Consider the following 27,169-nt stretch of genomic DNA (forward strand, 5'->3'; position numbering starts at 1 on the left):
ATGTAAGTGATATGCATGGCAGTTTGTACATAAGGCTCTATGAAGGAAGACACAACTTAAGTGTGCGGAAAAAAAACACACTCCAAAACTGTTTCCAGGGAAAACAAAAAAAATGCATATTACATAATACTATATACGTATAGGTATTTTCAGAGTGCATGTAGTATTCTTTGAATGAGCAGTTAGACAACTTCGGAAAACAAAAAGGTAAAATAAATCCTGAATTCATCACGGATTTGAACGGTATCAATACATCATGAGTAGAATGTGTAGAACAACACAAAGTTCTAGTAAGAAACACCTAACAGTGACAGGTGCCCATCAGAACAACAGAACAACAGCAAAGCGCAAAAGATCTAGTGACTGAAAACCCATTAGTATGCTACAAGCCAAGAGGACATTACTGAGTTGAATGTTTCATATAGAAAGGCATACTGGTATTTTAACACTGAATATAATACAAGATCTCTGATTCCGCCTTTCTAAAAGCAAGTGGACATTTGGGTTAACTACAACATTCAGTTTGCAACATTTGGGTTAGGTTGGGAGGCTTAATGTCCATTCAACGTATACTGTACAATCAATTGGTGGTAGGGAAAAGGCAATGGTTTTATCTGTATTGTAATTTTCCTGCTACAGTGCGATTGAAGAGGTTCTTTAAATACGATCCACATATGCTCAAACTACAACACCAACAAGCTATCGCCGCTAACTCTGTTGCTAAGCAACAAGCTGGTTATGGGTGAGGAAATCCAGCAGCATATATGTAAAATATCTAAATGGAGACACTATAAAGATTTGACCATATTTATCCAAGATCATGGCATTTCCCACTGTCTGGTATAGGATGATAGAGAACTGAGGTGATTAACTTCGCTGAGTCTAGTCTAGTTACAGAAGTTAGATAGGTGATCTCTACTGTAGAAACGAACCAGAGAACAGGATTCTGGGAGGTTGTGCTGTACAGTATATCAGGGATGGACCAGTGCTGCAGCCATCCCACTAAGTCGCTTGGCTTTATGGATTTGTTTTCCAGCCCAGCACACCTGACAAAACCATGGGACAGACTCCACAATGGAGCGTGGTTAATCGAATGAACCAGGTGTGGTAGTAAGCGGGTCTAAAAACTAGCCTGCACACATACCAAGCCCTCCAGAGCCAGAGTTGCCCATCCCTGACCCTACCCAGCCTCCCCACCCCCTCCCACTCCCCAAGGATGACACACAGCTACAGATCACGGACCACACATTGAGAACAGGGGTTGCTAGGGGCCCACACGCAGCCCCAGAGCTAGGCTGACCCAGACCTAGACCTCTCCAGGTCCAGGATGCTCTCACTCCACGTCGGAGGCGTCGTTATCCGAGAGGTGGTAGTTGCTCCCCTTCACCCTGATGTACTCCACCTGACGGCCCTCGTCTGACTCCGTCACCCCGCAGGAGCACAGCTGGCTGTCGAACAGAGACTCAATCTCCTCCAGCCGCCGGCCCTTGGTCTCAGGCAAGCAGCCGTAGATGAAGATGAAACCCAGCAAAGCCATGGCAGAGTACAGGAAGAAGGCCCCTGGAAACATCCACATCAACCAACAACGTGTTATGGATGAATGTCTAAAAGGTCAGTTCCTGAATTAGAAGGTTTAGACCTGTCGTTCTGCTGATAAATCAATGGCGAGTCCTGTGCTGTCCCTTGCCAGGAGGGCTATTGATCAGTAATTAGTTTGCCATAGTAGATGAATACTGAGCCATGTGTGAGTCATTGACCCCGTGGTTAGCTCACCGTAGTATGTGAGGTACTGAGCCATGTGCAGGAAGGTGAAGGACACCAGCACATTAAAGCTCCAGTTGACGCCAGCAGAACAGGCATTGCCTGTGCTCCGGGCCCAGAGAGGATAGATCTCGGAGTTGATTGTCCAAGGCATGGGTCCCATACCTGGGATTGGAGAAAGGAGAGTGGACCAAAGAGGATGTGAAGAAGATTGAAGGTGGGTTAGAAGAATAATGTTTGATACAAAGCGAGAGAGAGAGAGAGAGAGAGAGAGAGAGAGAGAGAGAGAGAGAGAGAGAGAGAGAGAGAGAGAGAGAGAGAGAGAGAGAGAGAGAGAGAGAGAGAGAGAGAGAGAGAGAGAGAGAGAGAGAGAGAGAGTGAGAGTGAGAGTTAAATTGAATTGCATAATCCTCTAATGGACATTTGGTGCAGTAGATGGAAAGCACTCAACACTGCTCTGGGAGGACAAAAGACCCCTGTACATGGCTTTAAAATCTACTGAGGATTTAAGAAAATATTGAAAATACATATAAATAGGAAAATAAACAAATAAGTACAACTCCTGTCTGTTATTGCGTGTCACCTGGAGCGAAGAAGGCCAGGTAGGACACCAGACCCAGCAGGACCACCCAGGAGTAGGACGTGGGGCAGTAGTTGTAGGCCCAGTATGTCTTCTCTTTCTCCTGGGTAGAGTTGGAGCACCTGGACACAGAACCAGAACCACGTCAACAAAACACTTACGTAACTACATGTAATGTACGTTTATACAAGGTTGTCTCCTCTGCCTGCACACAAATAAAGCATGCACAGAATTCTTAACGAAAGTTTGAGCACCTGTGTGAAACCAATTCCCCTGCACATATCAAATCATTCTGCAGGTGTGATTATCTACAGTGGTAATAAACCTTTTTCACACATCGAAGCCTGAGTAAAGTGTCAGAGTCGGAGAGGGGAGTTCATACTAACGGCTCCCATCTGCAGCCACTTTGCTGGGTGTCTCAGGGGAGTGCTCTGAGGCCTGATGCCTCTCTCCCAGGCTGGGGAGAGAAGTCTGGCTGCTGCCTGCTCACTCTGCTAGGTGAAAATGGACCAGGCAAAGACAGACCTCTGGACTGACTGCAGAACCTATTCCCACTTCATTCACTTCAGACACAGTTAATAAGTGACATGCCATGAAAATTGTTAGAATGGGGAAATATATGTCATTTACATTTTACATTTAGTCATTTAGCAGACGCTCTCATGCCTTGCCCAAGGACACAGCCATTTTGTTTGGCACGGCCGGGAATCGAACTGGCAACTTTCAGATTACTAGCCCGATTCCCTAACCGCTCAACCACCTGACTCATTTAACATACATGCAAAAACCTGCAGTGTCATACCAAAGTCTGTATGACAGGTTTAGTAGTGGCAGGAATGGTGTGTTAGTTGTTGAGGCGAATTAGATTGAAGTGAATAATTCGGAGGTTAGAGCCATCTCGATTTTATGATGTCATAGTTGTTGTTCAGAGATTCTATAGCGTTCTTTAGTTTCCGAACATATTCCTTTTCCAGCACACACACACACAAACACACACACAAACAAACAAATCCCATCCTGTGGCTCACCTGCCCCATGCTGCCTGCTCAGTGGAGGCTGTATTGACTGGTACACAGGAGGAGGCAAAGAGTGTCGTGCTGTTCTCACGGTAACAGAAGCCACACCCTGGGTCCAGCATGCACGGCTCACACATCCTGCAGTCAGGCGGATCAGAGAGAGAGGAGACACGTGCGGGGTCATTACAGTGGGCTGTCCCTTAATGGACACGGATTCAGGCATGTGTGTCTAAATAAACTGAATGGCAGCGAATGAAATGACTCATGAAATTAAATACATACCTACTCCCCTTTCTGAGCCTGTCATTGCCTTGTTTGTGTTTGTCTGTCTGTCTGGTGTGTGTGTGTGACAGAGCGAGTGTGAAGTGGAAACTAATGCTGTTTGGGGAAGAAGGGTTCAATGCAAGGGTTGTTGCTATGATGACATCATTGTCCAATCCTGTCGTGTGTCTCAGAACAGAGACAAGCAAGACCAACTGCAACACATCAGTCTATCGTCTGTCTGTCTGTCTATCTATCTATCTATCTTTCTCTCTCTCTCTCTCTCTCTCTCTCTCTCTCTAACTCTCTCTCTCTCTCTTTGTGTCTCTCTCTCTTCATCCCTCTCCCCCTCTGTCCTCTATCTAACTCTCATTTTATGACACGAATGCCAGCTGATACCCTTCTGTTGCTAATGGCGACAGGTATTTTTGTGAAAAGGTTATTATCACAACAGACAGATTAAGGTCCAGATGAGAGCCCAGATAAACATTCCAGATGCAACTGTGGGTGTGAGAACATAAAATGATGGCATGAGCTATGAAGCATGATGGGCCGTCAGACAGCACTGTACATTACTCCACCTTGATTAGAGAGCAGACTGTCATTCTCCAACACTGTGTATAGTGCTTAAAAGTAAATGGAGATTTGTGGATGCACTATATGTCTTGTACCATCAACAGTGGAACAGCACTGTATGTTAGAGTGGAGCAGAGCAGTGTAGAGTAGAGTACAGTAAAACCGAACAGAACAGAGTAAGGAAAATAGAGTAGAGCTGAATAGAGCAGAGCAGTGTAGAGTAGAGTACAGTAAAACCGAACAGAACAGAGTAAGGAAAATAGAGTAGAGCTGAACAGAGCAGAGCAGTGTAGAGTAGAGTACAGTAAAACCGAACAGAACAGAGTAAGGAAAATAGAGTAGAGCTGAACAGAGCAGAGCAGTGTAGAGTAGAGTACAGTAAAACTGAACACAACAGAGTAAGGAAAATAGAGTAGAGCTGAATAGAGCAGAGCAGTGTAGAGTAGAGTACAGTAAAACCGAACAGAACAGAGTAAGGAAAATAGAGTAGAGCTGAACAGAGCAGAGCAGTGTAGAGTAGAGTACAGTAAAACCGAACAGAACAGAGTAAGGAAAATAGAGTAGAGCCGAATAGAGCAGAGCAGCGTAGAGTAGAGTACAGTAAAACCGAACAGAACAGAGTAAGGAAAATAGAGTAGAGCTGAACAGAGCAGAGCAGTGTAGAGTAGAGTACAGTAAAACCGAACAGAACAAAGTATGGAAAATAGAGTAGAGCTGAATAGAGCAGAGCAGTGTAGAGTAGAGTACAGTAAAACCGAACAGAACAAAGTATGGAAAATAGAGTAGAGCTGAATAGAGCAGAGCAGTGTAGAGTAGAGTACAGTAAAACCGAACAGAACAGAGTAAGGAAAATAGAGTAGAGCTGAATAGAGCAGAGCAGTGTAGAGTAGAGTACAGTAAAACCGAACAGAACAAAGTATGGAAAATAGAGTAGAGCTGAATAGAGCAGAGCAGTGTAGAGTAGAGGAGTGCAGAGAAGAGGTTTCAGAACTCACAGGTGTGTGGCGCAGGTAGAGTTGGCCACGATGGGGTCTGTGGGGTGGAGGCTGATGGGAGGAGAGTGCTGGGCAGACAGCAGGAAGCCAACAGCCAGCAGAGACAAACTCACACACGTACCTGGAAGACAAACACAGCATACTGTCTACACAGGGCATGTTCCTGCAGCACACACGACACTGTGCAGTCCTTCACATTCTCGATCATCAATATGGTCAGAGTAGGTATTTCTTACTAGCTTCTTATTCTCATTTCTGGCTGTATCAAGGGACATTTTAGAGTAGATCATGTTCCAATTTGACCTTTAACCATGAACCTCTGACCCCTTACCCAGCATGCTCCCCAAGGTGAGTTTCCTGCGGCCCACCCTCTCCACTAGCCACACCCCCAGCAGGGTGAACAGGAAGTTGGTGGCAGCCGTGAGCCCGGCCAACCAGATGGCCAGTTTGTCGTCTCGCACTCCCGACATCTGCAGGATGGTGGCGCTGTAGTACCTGAGGGCACAGAGAGGGAGGGCTGTCACTGGTAGGGTGGCAGCTTTGGCAATGAAAGACAATTACGGAATGTTTACGGAAGAAAGGATGATGGGAATAAAGAAACACTCAAGTAAAGAGTGAGAGGAGGAGAGAATAAAGATCAAACGTCTGAAATCGGAGAAAATGTATAGAGGTTCATGTCCTACTGGTCCTCTCCAGCAACAACAAGTGCTCTCTCTCAAAAAAAAAAAAAAAAAAGTGTTTTTACCAACCAATGCCAAGCAACAAAAATAGAACCCCTCCATTCTTCTCTCACTTCCTCCATACTTCAATCCCCACCCCACCCCCACACCCCTGGTGTCCTCCACCTCTCTTAACCTCTCCCAGCCTCCCTAAGCCTCTCTCTCTCCTGCCCCCCACCACCTCTCTCCTGCCCCCCAAGCCCCAGCCTGTGATCATTAGACTCCTGCTGCCTGAGCACCACCTCTCCAAGTCAGATTAGCCACTCTACACATCATCAGGCCTGAGCAGGTCATTTTTTAGCCCTACAATCAGGCCTCTTCAGACTACAGAAACTGCTGCAGAACCAAAGAACCATGTGGAAGCATACATAAATAGAATCCATTTAAATATGTTCCATAACAATATAAACTGCTGATTACTGTTTTGTTTTTTTGAATGACCTAAAATCCAAAGTGTGTGAACACACACACGCGCACACAGAATAGCAGTTCCCCACTCTCACCAGGACGATGCAACAAAGGGAAAAACAGTCATTAAAAAGTATAAATAAAAGATCCCCCTCTCTCTTCCTCTATGAGGAAGGATGATTAGCATGTTGTTTTCTTTCCTCATCTCTAATTCCAACTCCAAAAACCAGAGGGCAGGAAACACAGAGAGCCTCCACATTTTAAAGGCTTTCTATTTTCCTACGCTTCTAACCGCACACCTCTGTTAAAGCAGAGATGTGTGGTGTGGTGACACCCATGCTCATTACCAGGAAGGCTAGCTGGACAGAGTAAGACTGGGACTCCCTTCAGGCCCCACGCAGAGGCATAAAAACATGTCAGGAAGGTAGGAAAAGGCTGCACATTTCAGTCCTACTTTAACACTCCCTCAGATCCTCTCCCTCCATTCACCTGTCTGTCCCCTCTGCCCGCCTCACTACCATGGGGAGTAGAGCATTCAGCCGCTTTGCTCCCCGTCTTTGGAATGCACTACCACCCCAACTAAGAAATATTGACTCATTCCCCCATTTCAAATCGGAACTCAAAACCTGAAAAGTCTGTTTAAAACTACATATTTCATTTGATGTCAATTACGCTGCCTGCTTCTGCTTCTGTTGTTTTTAATGTTGTTGTATTCTTTGTTTTTAAATGTATTTTATATCCTGTACGCCGGTGTCCTTGAGTGCCGAGAAAGGCGCCTTTAAATACAATTTATTATTATTATTATTAACACACAAACACACACATACATGGTCCCAGAAAGTCTGAAATAGGAGGTTTGGCGAGCTGTGGGAGTAAAATCACCTCTTCTCCTCCAGCGCTGACCTGCTGTGATCCATCTCTGCTGCACTCAGGCTGTTTAGCGAACCAGACCAGAGGCTGTAGCTCACACATCCACACCTCACTCCGAAATAGAACTGGAAAAACAACTCCGCCACAGTAAACCCTGACTACCGTCAATCGTGAACAAACACGCCCATAATGACATCACTGGTAGGAAAGCGGACGGGCTATCCACGGATTAGATGAACAAGGTAGAATCTACTGGATCTCCAACTGTCCACCTTCATCAGAGTCATCAAATGTTCACAGAAGCAATCACATTATCACAGCTCCTGGTCTACTGGCTGAGGCTGCAGGCCCTTTACAGAAGGGCAGTGCAGCAAACTGATTTGCAATCAGTCTTTATGACAGAGAGCTATTTAAGTCCAGCAAGGCAAACAGCTCTGGGGCTAGCAGTTTGTGCTGGTCGGACAGCTGTCAGCTGTTATCTCTGAGACTGGACCCTAGTCTGCATGGTGACAGACATCCTTCTCTGTCAGAAGCCTGCCAGCAGCTCAGACACCAGGCTGACATGAGGAGCCCCCTATTGACCAGTTGAACAGATACCCATGGTAGAGTCAAGTGCAGGGCCAACAAGATAACAGAGAAAATCAAACACACACACACACACAGCTGCAAAATGCAAATTGCATAGAAGCCACAACAAGGGAATGAGAGGAGCGAGGCTAGGTTTTCTGTATGTAGAGCGTGTGTGTGTGTGTGGACAGTATGTGTGTGGGGAGGTGGGTGTTTTGTGATTTGTGTATCTGTGTGTGTGTCGGCGTGGTAATTGCATGTGTATACAGTATATGTGTGTGCGGGCGTGTGTGTGTGTGTGTGTGGGGGGGGGGGGGGGGTGATGAAGATGTGACATGCCATGGCCTTGCCCCCTGTTCTGAAAGTGGAAACAGTCCGTCGCTCCTGTTGCTCTGCTCTAGATTCAATTCACACCTCTGGTCCCTGACATGACGAGGGTGACAACACGGACAGCAAGGAGGAGGGGTGGGAGAGAGGGAGAGATACCCCATACTTATGTGTTGTGGTAATCCATCGAGTGACAGACAGACAGAGAGACAGACAGACAGACCGACTGACAGACAGACGTAGAGATGAGAGGGGAGAGGTGATTGCCGAAGGAGGAGGGGAGAAGAGGGGGATGAGAGTCTGAGTGGCGCGGGTGGATGAGCACAGATGACACTGACAGGTTGATGAGAGGGTGGAAAAAAGATGTGTGTGTGCGTGCACATTTCCAGCACGACAAAATTACTTTATCTTTATATACCACGAGAAGAAAAAAAGAAAGGAAGAAGGAAGGAAGGAAGGAAGGAAGGAGAGAATGTGGATGGAAGGAGAGAGGTAGGGAGTGGAGATACTCTGAGGTGCTGTTAGTGACAGACTGGTTGCATACTTTTTTCTTTTTACTTTTTATTGACCCGACAGAATGGATGATGACCCACACAGCACTTTCTCCCCCTCCTGCTTCTTCAACCTGCCGCTCCTTCCCTCGCTCTGCTCTGCTACCTCCTGTTCTCCACAGTCCATTTGACACTGAAGGTGAGAGGACATGAGTCACTCTGACACGGACAGTCGCAGTGTCCTAACACTCCTAAACTGGTCTGGATGGACAGAGAAGGATGGAGAGGAGAGACAAAGAAAGATCAAATACAAAAACAGAACATTAGACGGCCGGAGAACTCAAAGGTAGCAGACCAGTAGTGGTATAAAAGAAATCACCCATCGAAACAGGCCTATAAGAATGGGGCGTAAAAAGTACCACCTGCCAACCACATAATCATTGCAGACAAAACCTACCAGGCTAGTGAACAAGATGGCTGCTGAGACCAACCAACCACACTAAAACCCACCACAACAACTATCTGAACAGGGCCGACTCACTGATTACTCTACAAGGATATGGTTATTGCAAGGACAACAATGTTTTTAAGGAACAATTACCAGGGCAGTGATGGCTGCTTGTGGATTAGTAAGATTAGAGACTTGCTTGTAAGTGGGAGGGCAGTGTATGTGGCTGTGTCTGAGTGTATGCGTGCATGTGTGTGTGTGCACATGTTTGTGTTTATAGGATAACAGTGTGTGAGGTTGTGGCAGCGTGTGTTTGTCTGATTAGGGGGAACATTAGCATAGTGTAATAACCCAGAGAGAGGTCTCTCCCCAGCCTGTCAGAGAGACAGCAGGGTAGCAAAAGGTCTCTCCCCCCCGTTGCATGTCGATGGTTTTCTCAGCACCAGCAAGGGATACAAGGTAGCAACTGTTACGATTTTCAAATGTAACCAGGTCAAAACACACACACACAACACACACACATACAAACACACACACATTAAACACACACGCACATACAGGCTGAGTCATCATGTAACTGGCATTTAGTGACATTTTAGACATGACATTTCTACATCTGCCCATGTGCTTACTGCCAACTGGCCAACATAAACAAACACACATATGTCGTAAAACACAACATCTAATCTGAACAAGGTACGGGGTCCACTTCAGTTATGATCATCTTGTCTGTTCTTCTCACCGCCCTTCTCTCTTTCCTCTCCCTCCACTTGTTTCTATCCATTTTGACATCCCTCACTTCATTAAGCTTCAGTACTATTTTCTCCATCTATTGCCCTCCTTCCCTCCCTCCTTCCCTCCCTCCCGTTCCATGTCAGTATCCAGTCCCCACCAGCCTCGGTGACCTTTGCCAGCTGGATAGTGTGGCTAATCGAATCATTATGAGTCTTCATCTAATGGCAAGTTCTGACATCTCTGGAGACTGGCCAGCTCAGTCCGCCCATTGTGGCTTCACATTGTTCCACACTCAGGAGACTGACAGGCCCAGATGGAGAGGGGGATGAAGAGAGAGAGAAGGGGAACGGAGAAAGGGGGTAAGTGAGAGAGCGAAAGAGAGAGACAATGAACAACAGATACTATCTGGTTTCATTCAGCTCAGACACAATGAAAATGAAGTGAGACAGGGGGGGGAGGGAGAGATTGAGAGCCATGAAAATATACAGAGGGAAAGACAGGGAGAGATCCAATCAGAATGAGAGGGGGAGTTTGAAAGGAAGAGAGGGAACTGGAACGACAAAGACGAAAGAGCAGCTGTCTGACATTCACAACAAGCACATGCAGGGAAGTCGTCTGATTGGCCAGTCGTCATGTCCAGCAGACAGGGAGCGAAGAGGAGATAGAAGATTTTTTTCGGTGAACTCATCATGGTCAGACTAATCAATAGCTTCAGCTGACAGCCAATCGGCTGACGGACCAGGCAGACCTTTAGTCAATGAGAGGTATTGATGATAACATCCATCCGAACAACGTCTCCGACAGGAACAACAGCTGTCCGACCGAACTGATATTCACAACACGCACAAAACACACACACAACACATACACATTTAAGTTCACCTCTCTCATAGGACTGTAGGTGTCAACTAAGCAGACAAGTATCAGATGTAGGATAACTGACAGAACTTTAGAGTTTCACTCTTTTTTCTCTCTCTCTCTCCTTCTAGTTCTCCCTCTCGGTGAAGAGAGAGAGATTGAGCCGAGGCAGAAGGGAAGTTCTGAGAAGTCTGTCAGCAGGAGAATGACAGGCAGATAGGAACACAAACAGATAAACAGACAACCTTCTGGAAAGACAGGCTGACAAACATAGATAGACAGACATACATGCAGTATCGCAACAACATACAGTATATACAGGCAGCAAAGCCCAAACACACATACTACACACACACACACACTTTCCCATTACGCTCACCTCTGATGGTTGCTAAGCAACAGCACACATCCCAAGATTGTTTACAGTGGGCAGAACACAGTTCACCTCTGCAGGGACGGCAGACAGACACACACAAGGCTCTCCAGACCACGTAACCCACGGTTCAGATCCTCACAAAGGGCTGTGCCACTCAGCACAGTGGGATTAAGATCTGACCCTGAGGTATCACAGCATCAGGCCTCCACTGAGGTCTTTCATGCCATCGTCTCCTGGACATCAAAGCATCTCTTCATGCTTGGCTGAGGGATCTCGTGGATGAGGATATTTTCTCAAACAATAACAGTCCTCCAGTCCTCAACTGACATGTGGCTGAGTGGGTAAAGTCATCAAACCAATGTCATCCAGACTGTATTAACGCCTTGACCCGAAACCAAAGCATGCTTAACCTTTGCAGTGTGGTGCTCAGTGTTGATCCCACAGATCTGTCACGTAAGTGAGCGGGTATTGAACCCGGGTGTGGCAGACTGTGTGAGTGCGCTGAGGTAAAGCCCTGGGTTGTTTACTCACATGACCGTGTTGATCCCAGACAGCTGCTGAAACATCTGCAGTCCACAACCAACCAGGAGAGCTCTCCGTGCAGGAGGGTAGGTCAGCATCCGCCAGATCACTGGGCCATCTAGACACACACACACAGGGAGAATTAGATTACTGTATTGAGAGATTTTCTTGTCAACTGTTGCTTTCCATTAGTGTTGCTATAGCGGTCGTAGCTGCATGTGTAGCGAGGTCTACAGGCTCAGTACACCCCAACACTCAAAGAATAACACCAATAGCTAATGTAGTTGCTATTTATCTCAAAGTTTGTGCCGAGAAACTTCTGAGCCGGTCTTCAGACAGGACACTCCAGGGAACAGCAGCATCCATAATAGGATGAGAGCGTCTGGACAGGCATGCAGCTTTCTGATAAAGAGGGAATAACACGCAAACACTCAGCCAACAGTGATATCACACACACACATACACACACAGAGAGGACTGGCTAGTTGGTGGGGAGCAGCTGTGAGTGGGAAGATGCTGGCTGGGCTGGAGAACGTCTCCTTTAGCTCCCAGACAGACTGAACACACTCGCTAAGGAGCACCCTGCTGACACACACACACACACACAAAAACACATGCAAATACACACACAAAGACATGCACAGGCAATATCCCACTGTCACACACACACACACACAAACACACAAACACATGCACAGGATATTTCCCACCAACATACACTCACAAACACACACACAAAAATCACAGATGCACGCATCCCACTGGCACAGAGTACTCTTCTATCACTTCCCTCTTCAGGACCAATCAGCATTCAGCAGCGCTCCCCAGCACAGAGCCCTTTCAATCACACTGTCTCCACAGCCAATCACACCATGATGTCAATCAGGAGACCAGCCAATCACATCAGTCACAAGTCTTTTCACCAGCACAGCTCAGCCTCAGCCACCGTTACATTTCCAGAGGAAGTGATGTCGTAGCTGTTGGAAGAGCTCAGTGTGTGGACACGACAGGCCGGTGTTTTCCTCATTAGTGCTGGTCACAGCACCGGATGCACAGCGAGGGCTGGAGTGTTGACATGAGAGAGGGAGTTCCAGCCCTGCGCTGGCGAAAGAAAGTGATGCGTTTATGGGGTTGAACCTATTTAAAGCACGCTAACATGGTAGAGTATGATTGGTTGGCCCCTGGGGGCAGTGCCAGAGAGCTGCGATCTGATTAGCAAAAACACAAATCCAGATTCATGGACCAACCTGAGAACTGGCCTGAGAGGTAATGACTCTTTTAATGAAGCGCTAACTTCACTGGCTGGGACAAACACACACACACACACAGATGCATCTACTGTGTATATATGTACATATTGATGGGGAGAGAGAGAGAGAGAGAGAGAGAGAGAGAGAGAGAGAGAGAGAGAGAGAGAGAGAGAGAGAGAGAGAGAGAGAGAGAGAGAGAGAGAGAGAGAGAGAGAGAGAGAGAGAGATAATACCATGCACACCAGAGATATCTTCATTTCCTCACAGGCAGATGAGCTAGGACACAGCTTCCCTCTAACCTAATCAGGGTACGACTGAGAAGCTGGGAGGCAGCAAGAAAAAAAGAGAGAGAGAGGGAGAGAGACAGAGAGAGAGAGAGAGAGAGAGAGAGAGAGAGAGAGAGAGAGAGAGAGAGAGAGAGAGAGAGAGAGATAAAGGAAGGAAGAAAGACCAATGGAAATGAGACAGTTGGGTCAGAAAACAATACATTGTATTCGCATTAGGAGTGTAGTGGTTGTGGGTATGGGTGTATATGAATCCCACTTTGGAAGACATGAGCTACAGTAATAGATTCTGCTGGCTCTGGGGCCTATCGCCATCTGTGCATTTGAAGAGGACCTCAAAGACAAGGCAGTGTTATATTCTGTGGCTGCAGCTACCATCCCGTAGAACCCTTTTTGAATGTTTCCCTCGCACTGCTGATAGCCTGACTCTACTGTGAAACAGTGGCAGAACACTGCTGAAATCCCTACTTCACCTTCTAATTTGGCCATGCAGCCATGGAAAGCTGCAGTAGTGGAAGATGTTTTAATGAGAGCAGGCAAACCAGGAAGAATCCCCCCCCCCACACCGCCCGTTTTTGATATCCAGCAATGGAATCCCCCAATTATCTCACATCCTGGCAACCCTTGCCTGGGAAACACCCAAACCTCTCCCTAATAACCGCTTGTCCAATTAGGTGGAGTGTTTTGTGAAGGTGGCAGGAGCCTCGTTAGAGGTGTTTTATTCCGCACTTCAAACACTGCCGACTTTACATTACATTTACATTTAGTCATTTAGCAGACGCTCTTATCCAGAGCGACTTACAGTAAGTACAGGGACATTCCCCCCGAGGCAAGTAGGGTGGAGTGCCTTGCCCACGGACACAACGTCATTTTGCACGAACTGTTACTACTGCAAAAACACAAATCATATTTCCATGCTTACACACAGAAGTAAAATCAAACACAGTCACAAGATAGAGAACAGACAGAAAATAGACTGAGTAGAGAAGAGAGACATAGAGATGAGATGAAAAGAGACATAAGATGAAAGAGAGGGAGGTTTGGAAGGATTTTGCTTTCCAATAACTGCTAATATTCTCCATCCGAATGAACCCCCCTGTTTCTCCATTGATCAGAGAAGCATTTGTGCAGCTGTGCAATGCTTTAAACTGAGTCAATAGATGGTCCGATTGCATTGAGAACACATGCTGCTTCGGACAAACCCCAATCAAGTCAACAATAGAGTGTGATGAGGTCATCAATGAGTCCAGCTAATGGGTTATTGGACTACTCCGGAATGTTATGAACATCTGTGCATCTAACTATTAGAGACGTTTTTAAGACTCAATATTATTGAACATGAGTTACTATACTGAAACAATTAAACTCAATGAAAAGACAGAGATATTTATATCTTCTCTCCTCTCTTCTCTAAAGAGCATCTGTGTGTTTAGTCGAGGGCACTGAGGGCCTTTGGTTGCTAGGTGCTGCTCCTAAGGTCCACACACACACACACACACACACACACACTCACACACTCAGAAACCCTACAATCCAGGTAAATAAAGAACCAAATACAAAACTATACAACAAGAGAGGTAAAAACTGTAGCACTAACCATTTTTTCCAACAGTATAAAAATGTTGCTCTACAATTTGTGACGGATGAATGAGCAAGAGGGTCAAAAGTTGAAGGCACAATGCTATGACGAAGTAGTATGTCTCAATTAAATGGGGAGTCAGGTGGCTGAGCGGTTAGGGAATTGGGCTAGTAATCCGAAGGTTGCTGGTTCAATTCTGGCTGTACAAATGACGTTGTGTCCTTGGGCAAGGCACTTCACCCTACTTGCCTCGGGGATAATGTCCCTGTACCTACTGTAAGTCGCTCTGGATAAGAGCATCTGCTAAATGACTAAATGTAAATGCATACTGCATGCGACAGTGCGCACTTTGTAAGGGCGGCTGCAATATGTAACAAAAAGTATGCTGTTTGGGATGAAGGGAGTGAAGAACATATCCTAGAGAGGTGAGTGGGAAGCCACACAGGAAGGAAGCTGAACTTAAGTAACTCATATGTCAAGGAATCCAACCCATATCTGTGAGGAACTGAAGCTGTTAGTGCCTCGCTCAACCAAACCAGACAACCCAGATCTGTTCCTGTCATGCCAACTGGTTGGCGACAGGAATCTTCCTCATCCTTCCAGCACTTATTTTTTATCTCGGCTGAAACACCCTGGCACTGTGTACTGATTGAGGGAGCTATTGTGTTGCTCACTGCTCCCTGTGGACTCCCGAGTGCAGGAGAATCTCTTCCTGGTTATGTAAGAGCGCGTTTGCGGGGAACTGAGAGGAGGATCATGTCTGGAGCGGGGTGCAGACAGAGGAGCTGCACATGTATTTTTAAACCTCTCCATTGTCAAGTCGGATTGAGCGCTTGTATGATTGACAGACTGTTCACACTTTCCAGTAAGATATGTTGAGGGAACAACAGCTTTTGTTTACAAATGTAAACCTTCATTTAGCTTTGCTTGAAATACATCCAGGCTTTATAGAGTATATATATATAATATAACCTACTACATCATCCCTGTTGCAGAGATAGCTGAACCACTGTATGAAGCCTAACACTATGTTTACAGATATCATTAACAGCAGGTTCTAGATATGCAGTTTATGGCATGCATACATCTTCTGGTGGATGCAATGTGGTGTGTTCTAGCACTGATGGGAGTCTTTGAACTGTGCTTGAACTGAAGAAGGAGAGAAAGAGAGAGAAATATGAAGTATGAAGTATAGTGTAGCAACTGATAGTCACACAGAGTGTACTGATCTCATGTAAACACCTTGAGGGCAAAACACAGAGACGAGAGGATGAAGGAGCTCACACACACACAGAGATAATGATATTGAACTCATAGAGAATACATGAATAATCACGCACACACACACACCACGGACGCACACCGGATAAGGACAACCGGATTGTGCATCGCTTTGGAAGGCTTTCAAAACAAACAGTGGACGTGAGGCACAAAAAAAACTTTGTCTTTCTACCTGTTACATTTATAACCAGTGAAGATGTTAATGATCACATCCTGTGAAGTGATAGGATGATGGAAGGTGTTGAGCTGTGTGACCGAGAGCGCTTCTCTTGGCGGATCTCTGACAGACACGGGAGAGACATCCCCACCATAGAACAGCCTTGGCTCTGCTCTCTCTCCTCCTCCTTCAATAATTAATATGCAGAGAAACCCTAAAGGGAGACAGAAGTGTTGAAGAACTATCTTTCTCTAAGTCTCCAAATCTATCTCTCACTACAGTATGTCTCAAATTCCCACTTCTCTCTGTCTCTCTCTCTCTGTATCTTTGTATCTATTCAGTTCTAACTCTGCACTGTTTTACGTAAATAGTCATACACTTCCTATGTGTAGTATGCATCTGTCTTTCACTCTCTTGTTCAGCTTTCAGAAGCTTGGGGCAAGCTAAACGATCTTCTGTACCAAAACCGCAAGATCAAGATCAACATCTGAGCGTAACCTTGCCACCAGGAGTCTGTGAGTCACTACATGCTGCTTCAGGCTCTGGTGTTCAAACAGGAGCACTTTGACTGAAACAGAAAAGGGGGGAGGAATCAATGTTCAAATTGATTTGTTCGCTTGAAGTGTGTGTTTGTGTGTTTATTTGTGTGTATGTGTAGGTGTGACTGTGTGTGTGTTAGCGGAGGGGGAGGGACAGTACAACTGTCTCATATGGTACTACAACTGACAGCAGACTTCAGGGGTGTGGAGAGTGGAGGGGGGAGGGAGAGAACCAAGCAGAGGAAGGAGAGAAGGCTGTGAGAGAAGGAAGGTGAACCAGATAACGCAGTTTTACACTCACTTTACCATCATCTGCTGAGACTTGGGAGGTATACAAAACTATCTCTCTCTATGTATGAGTGTATGTGAGCGGGTGTGTGTTTGAATGTATGTGTGTTTTCATTTGTGTGTATTTGTGAGTGTGTATTTATTTTTATTTTTGGAGATTTATTTTTTAATCCTCCAACAGGAAGCAATGAGTAATGGACACCCACCCCTTCAAATTCTACACACCACCACCTCTACACCACCTCTATCCATCATGCCATACCTAAGAGACAAAACAAATATGTACAAACACGTATAAACACCATCTGGGTCCTATTTATATCAAAGCTGGCACCATTCTTCTCATGTCTGAAAACCAATCAAACGCCCAATGCTCCCTAAGTCTCAACCAATCAGATATCTCCGATGCTAAACAGTTCTTCCTGTCATGGAGGAGGTCTCGGGGAGGGAACTCTCTGTTGCTCTGAGCATCGCCTGGTAATACTGCTAATAAATCACACACACTCCAATCTTCCCTAACCCACACCTGCCCCATGCTAATGGAGAAGACAGACTCCCTGGGGGGCTGTGGTGCCTGGAGCTCTCCTCGACATCCACAGGCAGGCAGGCAGGCAGGCAGGCAGAGAGGGCCAAGACGATGGAGACCAATGAGAGATAGAGAGAGATTATTGGGCAGTCAAAACTGCTAGTTTGCCAACAGTTAGACTGGACATTAGGAACTTACCTAATCACATTGATGTAGAATATCAGACCCAAGTAAACACGTGAGAGAGAGAGAGAGAGAGAGAGAGAGAGAGAGAGAGAGAGAGAGAGAGAGAGAGAGAGAGAGAGAGAGAGAGAGAGAGAGAGAGAGAGAGAGAGAGAGAGAGAGAGAGAGAGAGAGAGAGAGAGAGAGAGAGAGAGAGAGAGAGAGAGAGAGAGAGAGAGAGAGAGAGCATGAACAGAAATTGCTTAATTTCCATAACACCTGAGGTCCTACCTAAATCTAACAAGATAACACAGGTAATCAGGCTGCATCAGGGATCACAGAGATCATTTCAGCAGCTAATAGAGTGTCTCGCAGCTATTGAAGACCTGGTTTGTTTGCTCATTCATCTGCTGTGTAGGTCACTGGGTATTTTCCAAACTGATTTTGTAATTAGACAAGTGGGTGAATCGCTGGAACATCATTCACATTCCACCTGGAGGGCTGAGCTGGGGAACAGAATGTTATCAGCAACCTTGCTTCCACAGCTACAAAGGTTCTTCAGACTGGCCTTCAGCCAAACTAGCCCAGGCCTGGTTGCTATGACATACATGGTCCACTACAGACCACACAGACACTGAAATCACCTCACAAATCTTAACCTGATTGAGTTGGCTTTGTGTACGGAACCATGAAATCGTTTTGGCAACCTCAACAACATCACCCTAAGAAGACCTGGAAAGGAACACAGGATGAAAAGAAAGAGGGGAAAGAGAGAGTGAAAGAGACAGAGAGAAAATAGAAGACACAGTGAAAACAGCAAGAGAGTATTGTGCTACCTTATTATATCTGCCATCCACACCTTACACAAGAGTCCCATTCTTTCCTTGTGCCCCTTCATCTGTTTCCTTTGCTGACACAGTTCATATGTAATGTCCTTTCTCCTCTGCAGCCATGATAACTTGACCTGAGACTTGGCAAATGTCATGTGCTCTGTTGCAGAGAACAGTAGGGTGGAATGGAGGTAGAGAAGAGAAGAGTAGAGTAGAGTAAGGTAGAATAAAGTAGAGCAGCCATGCCCAACCTTTTCCACTTTGCGGCCCACTTGCATAGCTCCAATATTTTTGCGGCCGACCCAACACATCTGTTCACTTAATTTGCGCTCATCACACGTTTAACAACACCACGGGAGACAAACCCGCTTTCATGACAGAATGTATTTGATCTTTGTGGGAAACTACAGTAGAGGTAACAGTATGACGACAACAGTTAAGAACACTGTTGTCTCATGTCTTTCTGTGGGAATCAAACATTTTGGAGGTTTTTTGATGGGTGCAACCACTGTCAGAGTAAGAAACCACACAGTAAGAAGGCATCGGGCCGTATTGTTATGTCCCTTGTGGAGGTGTAGGGAATCTTTCCCCCATCTGTTTTTTTCACACCGTTTTTCTTGTTATTCTGTGTTGTTTGCCTTTCTCCTAGTCAGATCCCATCAAGTGAGGGCAGACTGAAAACTAGATTGTCTGAACTGAATCAGAAAACAAAGCCTCCGGCGTCTTAATATTCAATTAGCCCCTAATTCAAATGAGATGTGTACACTCCTGCTTCTGGGAGTCAGGTGGCTGAGCGGTGAGGGAGTCGGGCTAGTAATCCGAAGGTTGCCAGTTCGATTCCCGGTCATGCAAACTGACGTTGTGTCCTTGGGCAAGGCACTTCACCCTACTTGCCTCGGGGGAATGTCCCTGTACTTACTGTAAGTCGCTCTGGATAAGAGCGTCTGCTAAATGACTAAATGTAATGTAAATGAAGTTAAGAGGGAATCAGCTGATTCTTACACAAGCCTCAACAATCAAAATAGACAGACGCATTCACAACTCAACACGGCTGGCAAATACTGTTACTCTTTCAGCAGAATTTGTGGCCTACATCTCTCGGGTACTCACTTTAAACTTATTATGCAAATCTAAATATATTCATTCCCATCACTTTCCCACCAATGAGACTCCGTGAATTGATGATTTGGAGAATGGCTTAGTCAGTGGAAAGCAGCACCAGAGTTTCATCACATCATTTGCCCATTGTGAATATTTCATAAAGGAGAGAGCCAGCAGAATCTGGACTCTCTCTTGTTCTTGTAAAAACGGTTCTCACCAGAATATCTCATGCTGCCTGTGCCAGGCTGTTTATATAACACCTGGGTTTGTGAAGAATGGCATCGTGCATCATTCTATTACCTGGGGGCAGACCATTGATTTAAGAGCGAGAGGGGACATGACTTTGGACATGACTCTACCACAGGACATACACTGTAACAACTATGAAACCACTCTTACATCAGTCCATCTCTCTTCTTCTCTGTGGTCTATCTGTGGTCTTGACTCTCTCTCCCCTCCCCCCCCCCTCTCTCTCTCTCCCCAGCTTGTTGTCTCTTGCTGAGTTCTGTCCTCTTCAAGAAGCAATAAGAGCTCATAGACTTTGTTTGCAATCACCCTCAGCACCAGCATCATCATTATCATCACTGTGTTCATCATCAGACCAAGCTAACCTCTAATCTTCTCCAGCTCTCTTCTTCATTACAACATGGGTCTACAGCCAGTAGAAGCGGAGCATCCAAAGTACCAGTGGAGTCATGGCGATGATGCTTCGATGGACACATCCAGCACAGCAGGGAGACAGATCCAGCCCATAATGCTACAGATTGGTCATGGCAGAACACAGATGAAGAGATATTACTGTCATGCGTTACCACGGCGAGTCTCCGTGATTACTGGCCTCGTCTAATGAAGGAGGCGGTGAGACGCCAGGGTGAGGCGCACGGTGTCATCGTCACATCTCACAGGTGATGGAGAGAAGTGAGAGAAGTGCCGTTACCGTGGCAACTGGAATGTCAACGGAAGGGGCAACACAAGCCTTTGTTTTCACAGGTGTGGCCCCTACTCACACAGGCGCCACACACACACACACACACACACACATACACATGCAGTGGGCTCGCCACATCACTCACACATTTCAGAAGCTAACATCTATCAAACACCATACCGAAACTATGAGTTATAGGTGAACATGTCAACACAGCTCACTGACACAAAGATTAAAAACACTGAAGCTGAACACCAGCTAACACGGATAGGCCAAGCCCCCTCCAGAAGTGGACGAATCACAGCGAGCGGTATTCCATAGCCGGAAGGAACATTTAAAGGAAAGGTTAATTACAGGTTTGAGGAGTGACACCTCATCTCAGCAGTGGCTGAGATGAGGTTGAACAATAGACATAACAACCCTGCTCAAGAGGATAATGACACACTCTACACACTACAGCATCCCAGACTCCTGCCCCTGTGAGGGTCCACTCATTTTGAAACGATTCACGATACTGGAGATAGCAATTCTAGTATACGCATATCAGCACACTAGAAGGGTGAGCAGTAATCGTTTGATGGAATGCACTTGCCAACTTTTGTCATTAATTGCATGCAGCAGTAACCTTTACCCATACAAGCACAATATGTAAACATATATATACTACTAAACAGTCATACACTACAGCTTTGACCTTCTCTGCAGAAAGATACCACCATTTGTCACATACACTTATTATCCCACACATTTTATACTATCTTTACTTTGAGTCACATTGAGATCGGGTCTATTTTGCCAGGAATCCCTATGTACTGTTTAGTGACATTCAAACATTGAAATGAATACTGTCTGCAAGTATAAAGTAAGTCTCTCTGTCTCTATAACTTCTTGTCTCTTTGTCTGTCTCTCTGTCTGTCTCATTACCTCTCTGTCTCTATAACTTCCTGTTTCTCTGTCTGTCTCTCTGTCTCTATAACTTCCTGTTTCTTTGTCTGTCTCTCTGTCTGTCTCATTACCTCTCTGTCTCTATAACTTCCTGTTTCTCTGTCTGTCTCTCTGTATGTCTCATTACCTCTCTGCCTCTATAACTCCCTGTATCTCTGTCTGTCTCTGCCTCCCTTTCTCTGTACCTGAGTGAGGAACAAGATTTATTGACGCACAAACAGATTAAATGGATACGTTGGATGGAGACCAAGTACCTCGGGGCGTGTCCGCCCTCAGTGTGTGTGTTTGTGTGTGTGTGTCTGTGTGTGTGCGAGAGAGAGATGGAGAGAAGACACCAGAGTTTGTGTGTGTGTGTGTGTGTGTGTGTGTGTGTGTGTGTGTGTGTGTGTGTGTGTGTGTGTGTGTGTGTAAGCATGCACGTGTGTATATTCCAGCGTTGGCGTTTCTGAAGGACCACTTCACTCCCAGCCAGTAGGCACGAGGGAATGTGAAAGGCACTCCAACTCAGGGCTTCTGTGCTCCCAGTCTGTCAAGGTTGATTAGTGGCGGACTAGATCCAATTTGACCAGCTCCTCTCCCTTCTTATCTGACATTGGCATTGCTCTGCCACTCTCCCCCACCGACCCACAGCACACCCCCTTCCACTCAGCTGGCGTATGTGAAGAGCCCCTGTGCATGTCCCCCTTTCACTGGGTGACATAGGAGGGTAGGATGAGGACGAGATAGAGATGACAGAGTGAGAGTATGCGTGTTGTTTGTGTCTGGCTGCTAGACAAAAAGCGAGGGCGATAGATAACAGACACTCCTCCCTTATCCCTCCCCTCCTCCACTATCTCACCCCTCCCCCTCTACCCTCACTGTCCTCCTTCTCCTCCTCTCACCTCCTCCACAGTCCTTCTCCTCCTCCTCAATGCTGTTCTTGATGGTGTCGTACTCCTCGTCGATGTTCTGGTTCCCTCTGATCTGGCTGAGAACCCGGCGGGCCTTCTGCGTCAGGCCCCGCTGGATGAGCCAGCGAGGGCTCTCAGGGAGGAACAGGAAACCCATGAACTGGAGCACCGCTGGGACCACAGACAGGCCCAACATGTACCTGGGGGGAGGGCAGGGGGAGGAGGAGGGAGGGGTGGTTAATGAGGAAAGAGAAAGCGAGACTGGGAAGGAGAGAAACACACACTGACAGAAAAAGTGAGAACACTTACACTTGTGTGCTCTCCATTTAAAATATAAAAACTCTCCATTTAAAATATATTTCCTTAGTTGTAATTCAATGCTGAATTTTTCTTCCATTCACCACTATTGTCATGACATGAGGACCAAACACTACTCATTTGCATTGTGAAATGTCACAAAGCTGAAAAGTTGTCATTTTATATGTTTAGAAAAAAAATGGGTTTGCAAGTTACTGTAAAAGTTCAACTGTACCCTTTCTCATTCTTTAAGTTTCAGAGAAACTTTTCTGGGAAAATTATTCTTACAGTAAGTTGACTGACTAATATCTGCAATTTCCATCTAAAACTAAATGGTTTGGTTTGCATGTGCATGTCTTCTGGTGTGTGTGTAAGTGTGTGTGTGTAAGTGTGTAAGTGTGTGTGTGTATTTGGTTTGCATGTACGTGCCTGCTGGTGTGTGTGTGTGTGCTACCTCCAGCCGTCGTGGTGCAGGTAGCTGAAGGCCCCATCCACCATGCTGGCAGTGAACTGGCCCCCTGTGATGAAGAGAGTGTTGACGGTCACCAGCTGGCCTCTCAGGTGAGGGGGGGACGCCTCAGCTATGTACACCGGCACTGTCATGGAGGCTATGCCTGCAGGGGGAGGGAGAAACACACCCAAAAGTATTGGTACTTTAAAGACACTGGCGGACCGAGAGAGAGAGAGAGGGAGACAGAGAGAGACAGAGACAGAGAGAGGGAGAGACAGAGAGATGCAGAGAGAGACAGAGAGAAAGAGCGAGAGACCAAAAACCACATGCATCTTGTTTGATTACAATAGTCAAACAAAGTGTCATAAGTCAGCTTTCTCAGTGCCTGACCAATCACAAGCACCTATTTAAGAAGCTAGACCAATCACACACCAGCGTTTGCTGTTTGAAGTGTGGCCTCACCAGTCCAGACCAGTCTAGCGCAACTGCTGAGCAAAGCAGAGCAGAGCAAAGCAGAGCAGCGCTAAACAGCGACACAAATTTACACCACAGAACAAACAGCAGGGTGTGTTTGCCCCAATTCATTTGACAAGGCCGTGACTTCACTGCCTGCCGTACGCACTATAAATAGAGTACCCCTTCCCCCTCCTTTCCAACACCCTTCCGCTTTCTGCCCCCCCCCCTCCCCGTTGCCCAGCAGACAACGCAGCTACATGTTGCTATGGGAACGACTCTCTGCTTGCTCGCCCGCCAGCTATACGGGCGGGAGCGAGGTTAATCAATATCTGAGATAGACCTGAGAATTTATTGGCTATTGTATTTAGAATCTCAGATAGGTAGCAGGGGGATAGATGCGGAGGGAGGGGGGGTTGTCTTTATGTAGGTAAAGGTGAGTAGGTGTGGCTCTTCAACATGTGCTAATATGTATGTAGTGGTCAGTGGTCCATGTGTCTAACACTGTGACTTAGCTAAAGCACTTGGAGTTGACCCAAACCACAGTACTGCTGCTGGCATTATCACGTGTCCCACTACATCAACATTTAAAGATTCATAATATTGTTCCACATGGCGCCTTGTGTTCCTCCACATCTCAAAAAGCAAAACACCTACCCCCTTGTGTCTGAGTGCAGAGAATGACACACGGCAACATGCTTCTGTTTCACGACAGTGTCTGTCACTCTGTCACTCTGTCACTCTGTCACTCTGTCACTCTGTAACTCTCTGTCACTCTCTGTCACTCTCTGTCACTCTCTCCCTTCTGTTCATGGCAGAACACTATTGAAACGTTTAGCTATTCTGTTTTCTCTATCTCTCTCACACACACACTATCTTTCTGTCACACACACATAAAATTTCAAGGTCTGAAAATTACTTTGATTTCTCTGAATGACGTACAACATTCCTTTGTCACAAATTGTTTCTCTTCTTCTTTGGGTGATTCATTGTCATTCTGTCAGCTTTGGTCCCAGCCCCAGCCCCAGCCCCAGTTCCAGCTTCATCCCCAGCCTCAGCCCCATCCCCAGCCATAGCCCCAGCCCCAGCCCCTGAATCAGACCCTCTAGTTGTGGAGAGTCAGGTGGCTGAGCGGTTAGGGAATCGGGCTAGTAATCTGAAGGTTGCCAGTTCGATTCCCGGCCGTGCAAAATGACGTTGTGTCCTTGGGCAAGGCACTTCACCCTACTTGCCTCTGGGGAATGTCCCTGTACTTACTGTAAGTCGCTCTGGATAAGAGCGTCTGCTAAATGACTAAATGTAAATGTAGTTGCCGGTCCTTTCAGCACCTTGGACAGCAGCCCTCCACACACTATAGACACACACAAACAGGCCAATGGAGCGCCTGTTCTGGCTGTACTGCCTTGCACTGTCTGCCTGCTGTCAGCACTCTAGGCAAGAGCATTCAATCATCCTTTGAAAAGGCTCATCACTTAATTTGTTTATGTGCTTTTCTCTTTGAGAAAAATCTGTGACTGGGGCCTTGTTAACCTGGCCTACACGAGGCAATCTCATGATGAAGATGATTGAACAAGGACGAGAAAATGTATTTCAGGCAGTGAATACCTGTCAATAAGCCCTCTGACTGATTCATCCACTAACAGCCTTCCAATCCTTCCTGGTCCCCACCCCCCTGACAAGCCCCTCCCACCCCCAGCTGTAATTGGAGGGATGTGGACCAAACCAGAGGGCTCACAGGGAAAAGATCAGACGTAAAAGGTACAGAATCTTCTCCTCTTCTGACAAACAGCTGTGATGACCTTTACCATTGCCAGAAATGCTAAGCAACTCGGTTATGAGGTCCAGCCATCATGTTGATGGGACTGGATGTGCGGTGTGTCAGGCTAGAGCTGTCCACACTCTGAAGATACAGCTCTGCTCATTAGCGCTTCTGTTGACTAATTGGGATGGGAGAGGGGTTTAATTATGACAGCAGTGGTCCATGTCATGTACTGAAGGTCACTCGGAAAGGAGAAAGTTAAAGGGTTTGAAATTATATCACCGTTACAGTCATCACCCACAGCCAGAGCCATTAGTTACCTGCTGTGGCTGCCACAGCTCAAAGTAACGGTGACTCAACAAAGTTCATTTGTATGTCTATGGGTTACCTCCGACTGAAGAACAGGTGTGAGACGAAATACAAACTGTATGAGGCTAACATTCCTGCTGACTTTCATTTAATATTCAGCACATTATGCCATTGGCTGAGCCTGCTTAGGGGCTACCCTGTCATATCTGAAAGCCTTCTGCTCACCCACTGAATACATTCTTCATGTATTACAGTCTAAGCATATGTTACAGGTGCTGAGGAGGGAATCAAACCACAAACCATCTGCATTAAACAACAAAGACCAACCACTAAACCAAAGAAGGCCAAAGTATGGGCTTTTCAGGCTAGCCTTCACACAAGCGCTGTTCCGCACAAACTTTACCACACATGCAGTAGCTCTGTAAGTTATGCGTTATGTGGTGCATTGTCCTTACACTGTAGTTATGTGTTATCACTTCTCCGTTTGAGTAGCGCAGTAAACGCTGCCATTCTAAAAAGCCACCTGCCGCTCTGTCGCTAACTCGAGGCTTTACACAGTAAACTGCAGGGTAGAAGCTGTCAATAGCCTGCCTGCCCGCCTGTTTGTATTCCTCCGCACGCTGTTGCTCTCAGGCACAAGGCCTAATCCATGACTACGTACCGTAGAACACCAATCTTCATTGCCAATCAAAGACAGCGACAAGGGTGTGAGTCATGCCTAAGTGTAGCGACTCTAAATACAATTCGTACACTGAATTCAGATTGAATGCTTAACAGCGTGAAACCTTACGGAGGTCTGAGATGGAAGCAGCAGGGGAGGAGAGGGTGATATAGTGAAAGGAGCGAAGAGACGGGGAGAAGAGGAGAAAGGATGAGATGGGATGAAAGGAGATGAGGGGACGGGAGGAAAGGAGAAAGTGGGTTTGGTAAAAAGTGAGTTTGGCTTTTTTAAATTTGGTAAAACTTTGTAAATGTTTGTTTTGTTATTGTTGTCGGAGCTTGAACAAGAGTAACGACGAATAGATAACCTGTCACACAACCAGGTTAAAATATCAGCTATAAACTCGAAAACCTTACCAAGTCCGACTCCGACAATCAGACGGCCGACAATGAGTACTTCTTTGTTGGGAGCCGCACTGAGCACTATCCCTCCCGTAGTGAAAACGAAGCTTGCCAACAGAATGCAGACCCTGCGCCCGAAAACTCCGTTCAAGTAGCCGCCTGCTAGTGCTGAGAGCGCGGCTGCTGCCACAGTGCTGGAGATGAGCACCTCTTGCCAAAGAGCGCTGAGATTCATCTCTCTCTTCAGCAAGAGCATTGCACCCGAGATCACCCCGGTGTCATAGCCGAACAGAAAGCCCCCAAGTGCAGAGAACACTGCCAGAACGTAAACAAACGCTGGTGTAACATCTTGCTGGAACTGTTTACGGGCGGCTCTCTCCAAGTCTCCGGTAGAAGCGGCGGCGGAAGCTGTGTTAACTGCAGAGGCAGCTTGGCTGTTGATGCTCGCGTTCGATGGAGCCTTGATGAGGCTCCGCTCCCCTCCATCGTTCGGTTTCTTCCTCTTCTCACCCATAAGATTGCTCATACTACGAAGATTATAGTCATTATCGCTCGATTTTCGGGACAT

The 27,169-nt window shown here is 46.4% G+C and overlaps 1 protein-coding gene across 1 annotated transcript; it reads right to left on the minus strand.

Moving 5' to 3' along the window:
- Positions 1 to 1,333: 1,333 nt before the first annotated feature.
- Positions 1,334 to 27,169, minus strand: LOC136960264 (proton myo-inositol cotransporter-like). The gene is made up of 10 exons (XM_067254690.1): positions 26,617 to 27,169; positions 23,022 to 23,181; positions 22,262 to 22,470; positions 11,520 to 11,628; positions 5,521 to 5,684; positions 5,190 to 5,310; positions 3,370 to 3,495; positions 2,345 to 2,463; positions 1,774 to 1,926; positions 1,334 to 1,560 (listed from the first exon to the last, which is right to left on the minus strand). Exons 1-10 carry the CDS (start codon positions 27,167 to 27,169, stop codon positions 1,334 to 1,336), a joined length of 1,941 nt encoding a protein of 646 aa, XP_067110791.1.

The sequence above is a fragment of the Osmerus mordax genome, chromosome 17 (assembly GCF_038355195.1).
Source record: "Osmerus mordax isolate fOsmMor3 chromosome 17, fOsmMor3.pri, whole genome shotgun sequence".
Classification (NCBI taxonomy): domain Eukaryota; kingdom Metazoa; phylum Chordata; class Actinopteri; order Osmeriformes; family Osmeridae; genus Osmerus; species Osmerus mordax.

Coding starts and splice junctions, on each gene's coding strand:
- LOC136960264 (XM_067254690.1), bottom strand. CDS start 27,169: ATGTCCCGAAAATCGAGCGATAATGACTATAATCTTCGTAGTATGAGC. Junction 5,311..5,520: donor CACCTTGGGGAGCATGCTGG/GTAAGGGGTCAG, acceptor TTTGTCTTCCAG/GTACGTGTGTGAGTTTGTCT. Junction 1,561..1,773: donor TCAGTACCTCACATACTACG/GTGAGCTAACCA, acceptor GGATGTTTCCAG/GGGCCTTCTTCCTGTACTCT.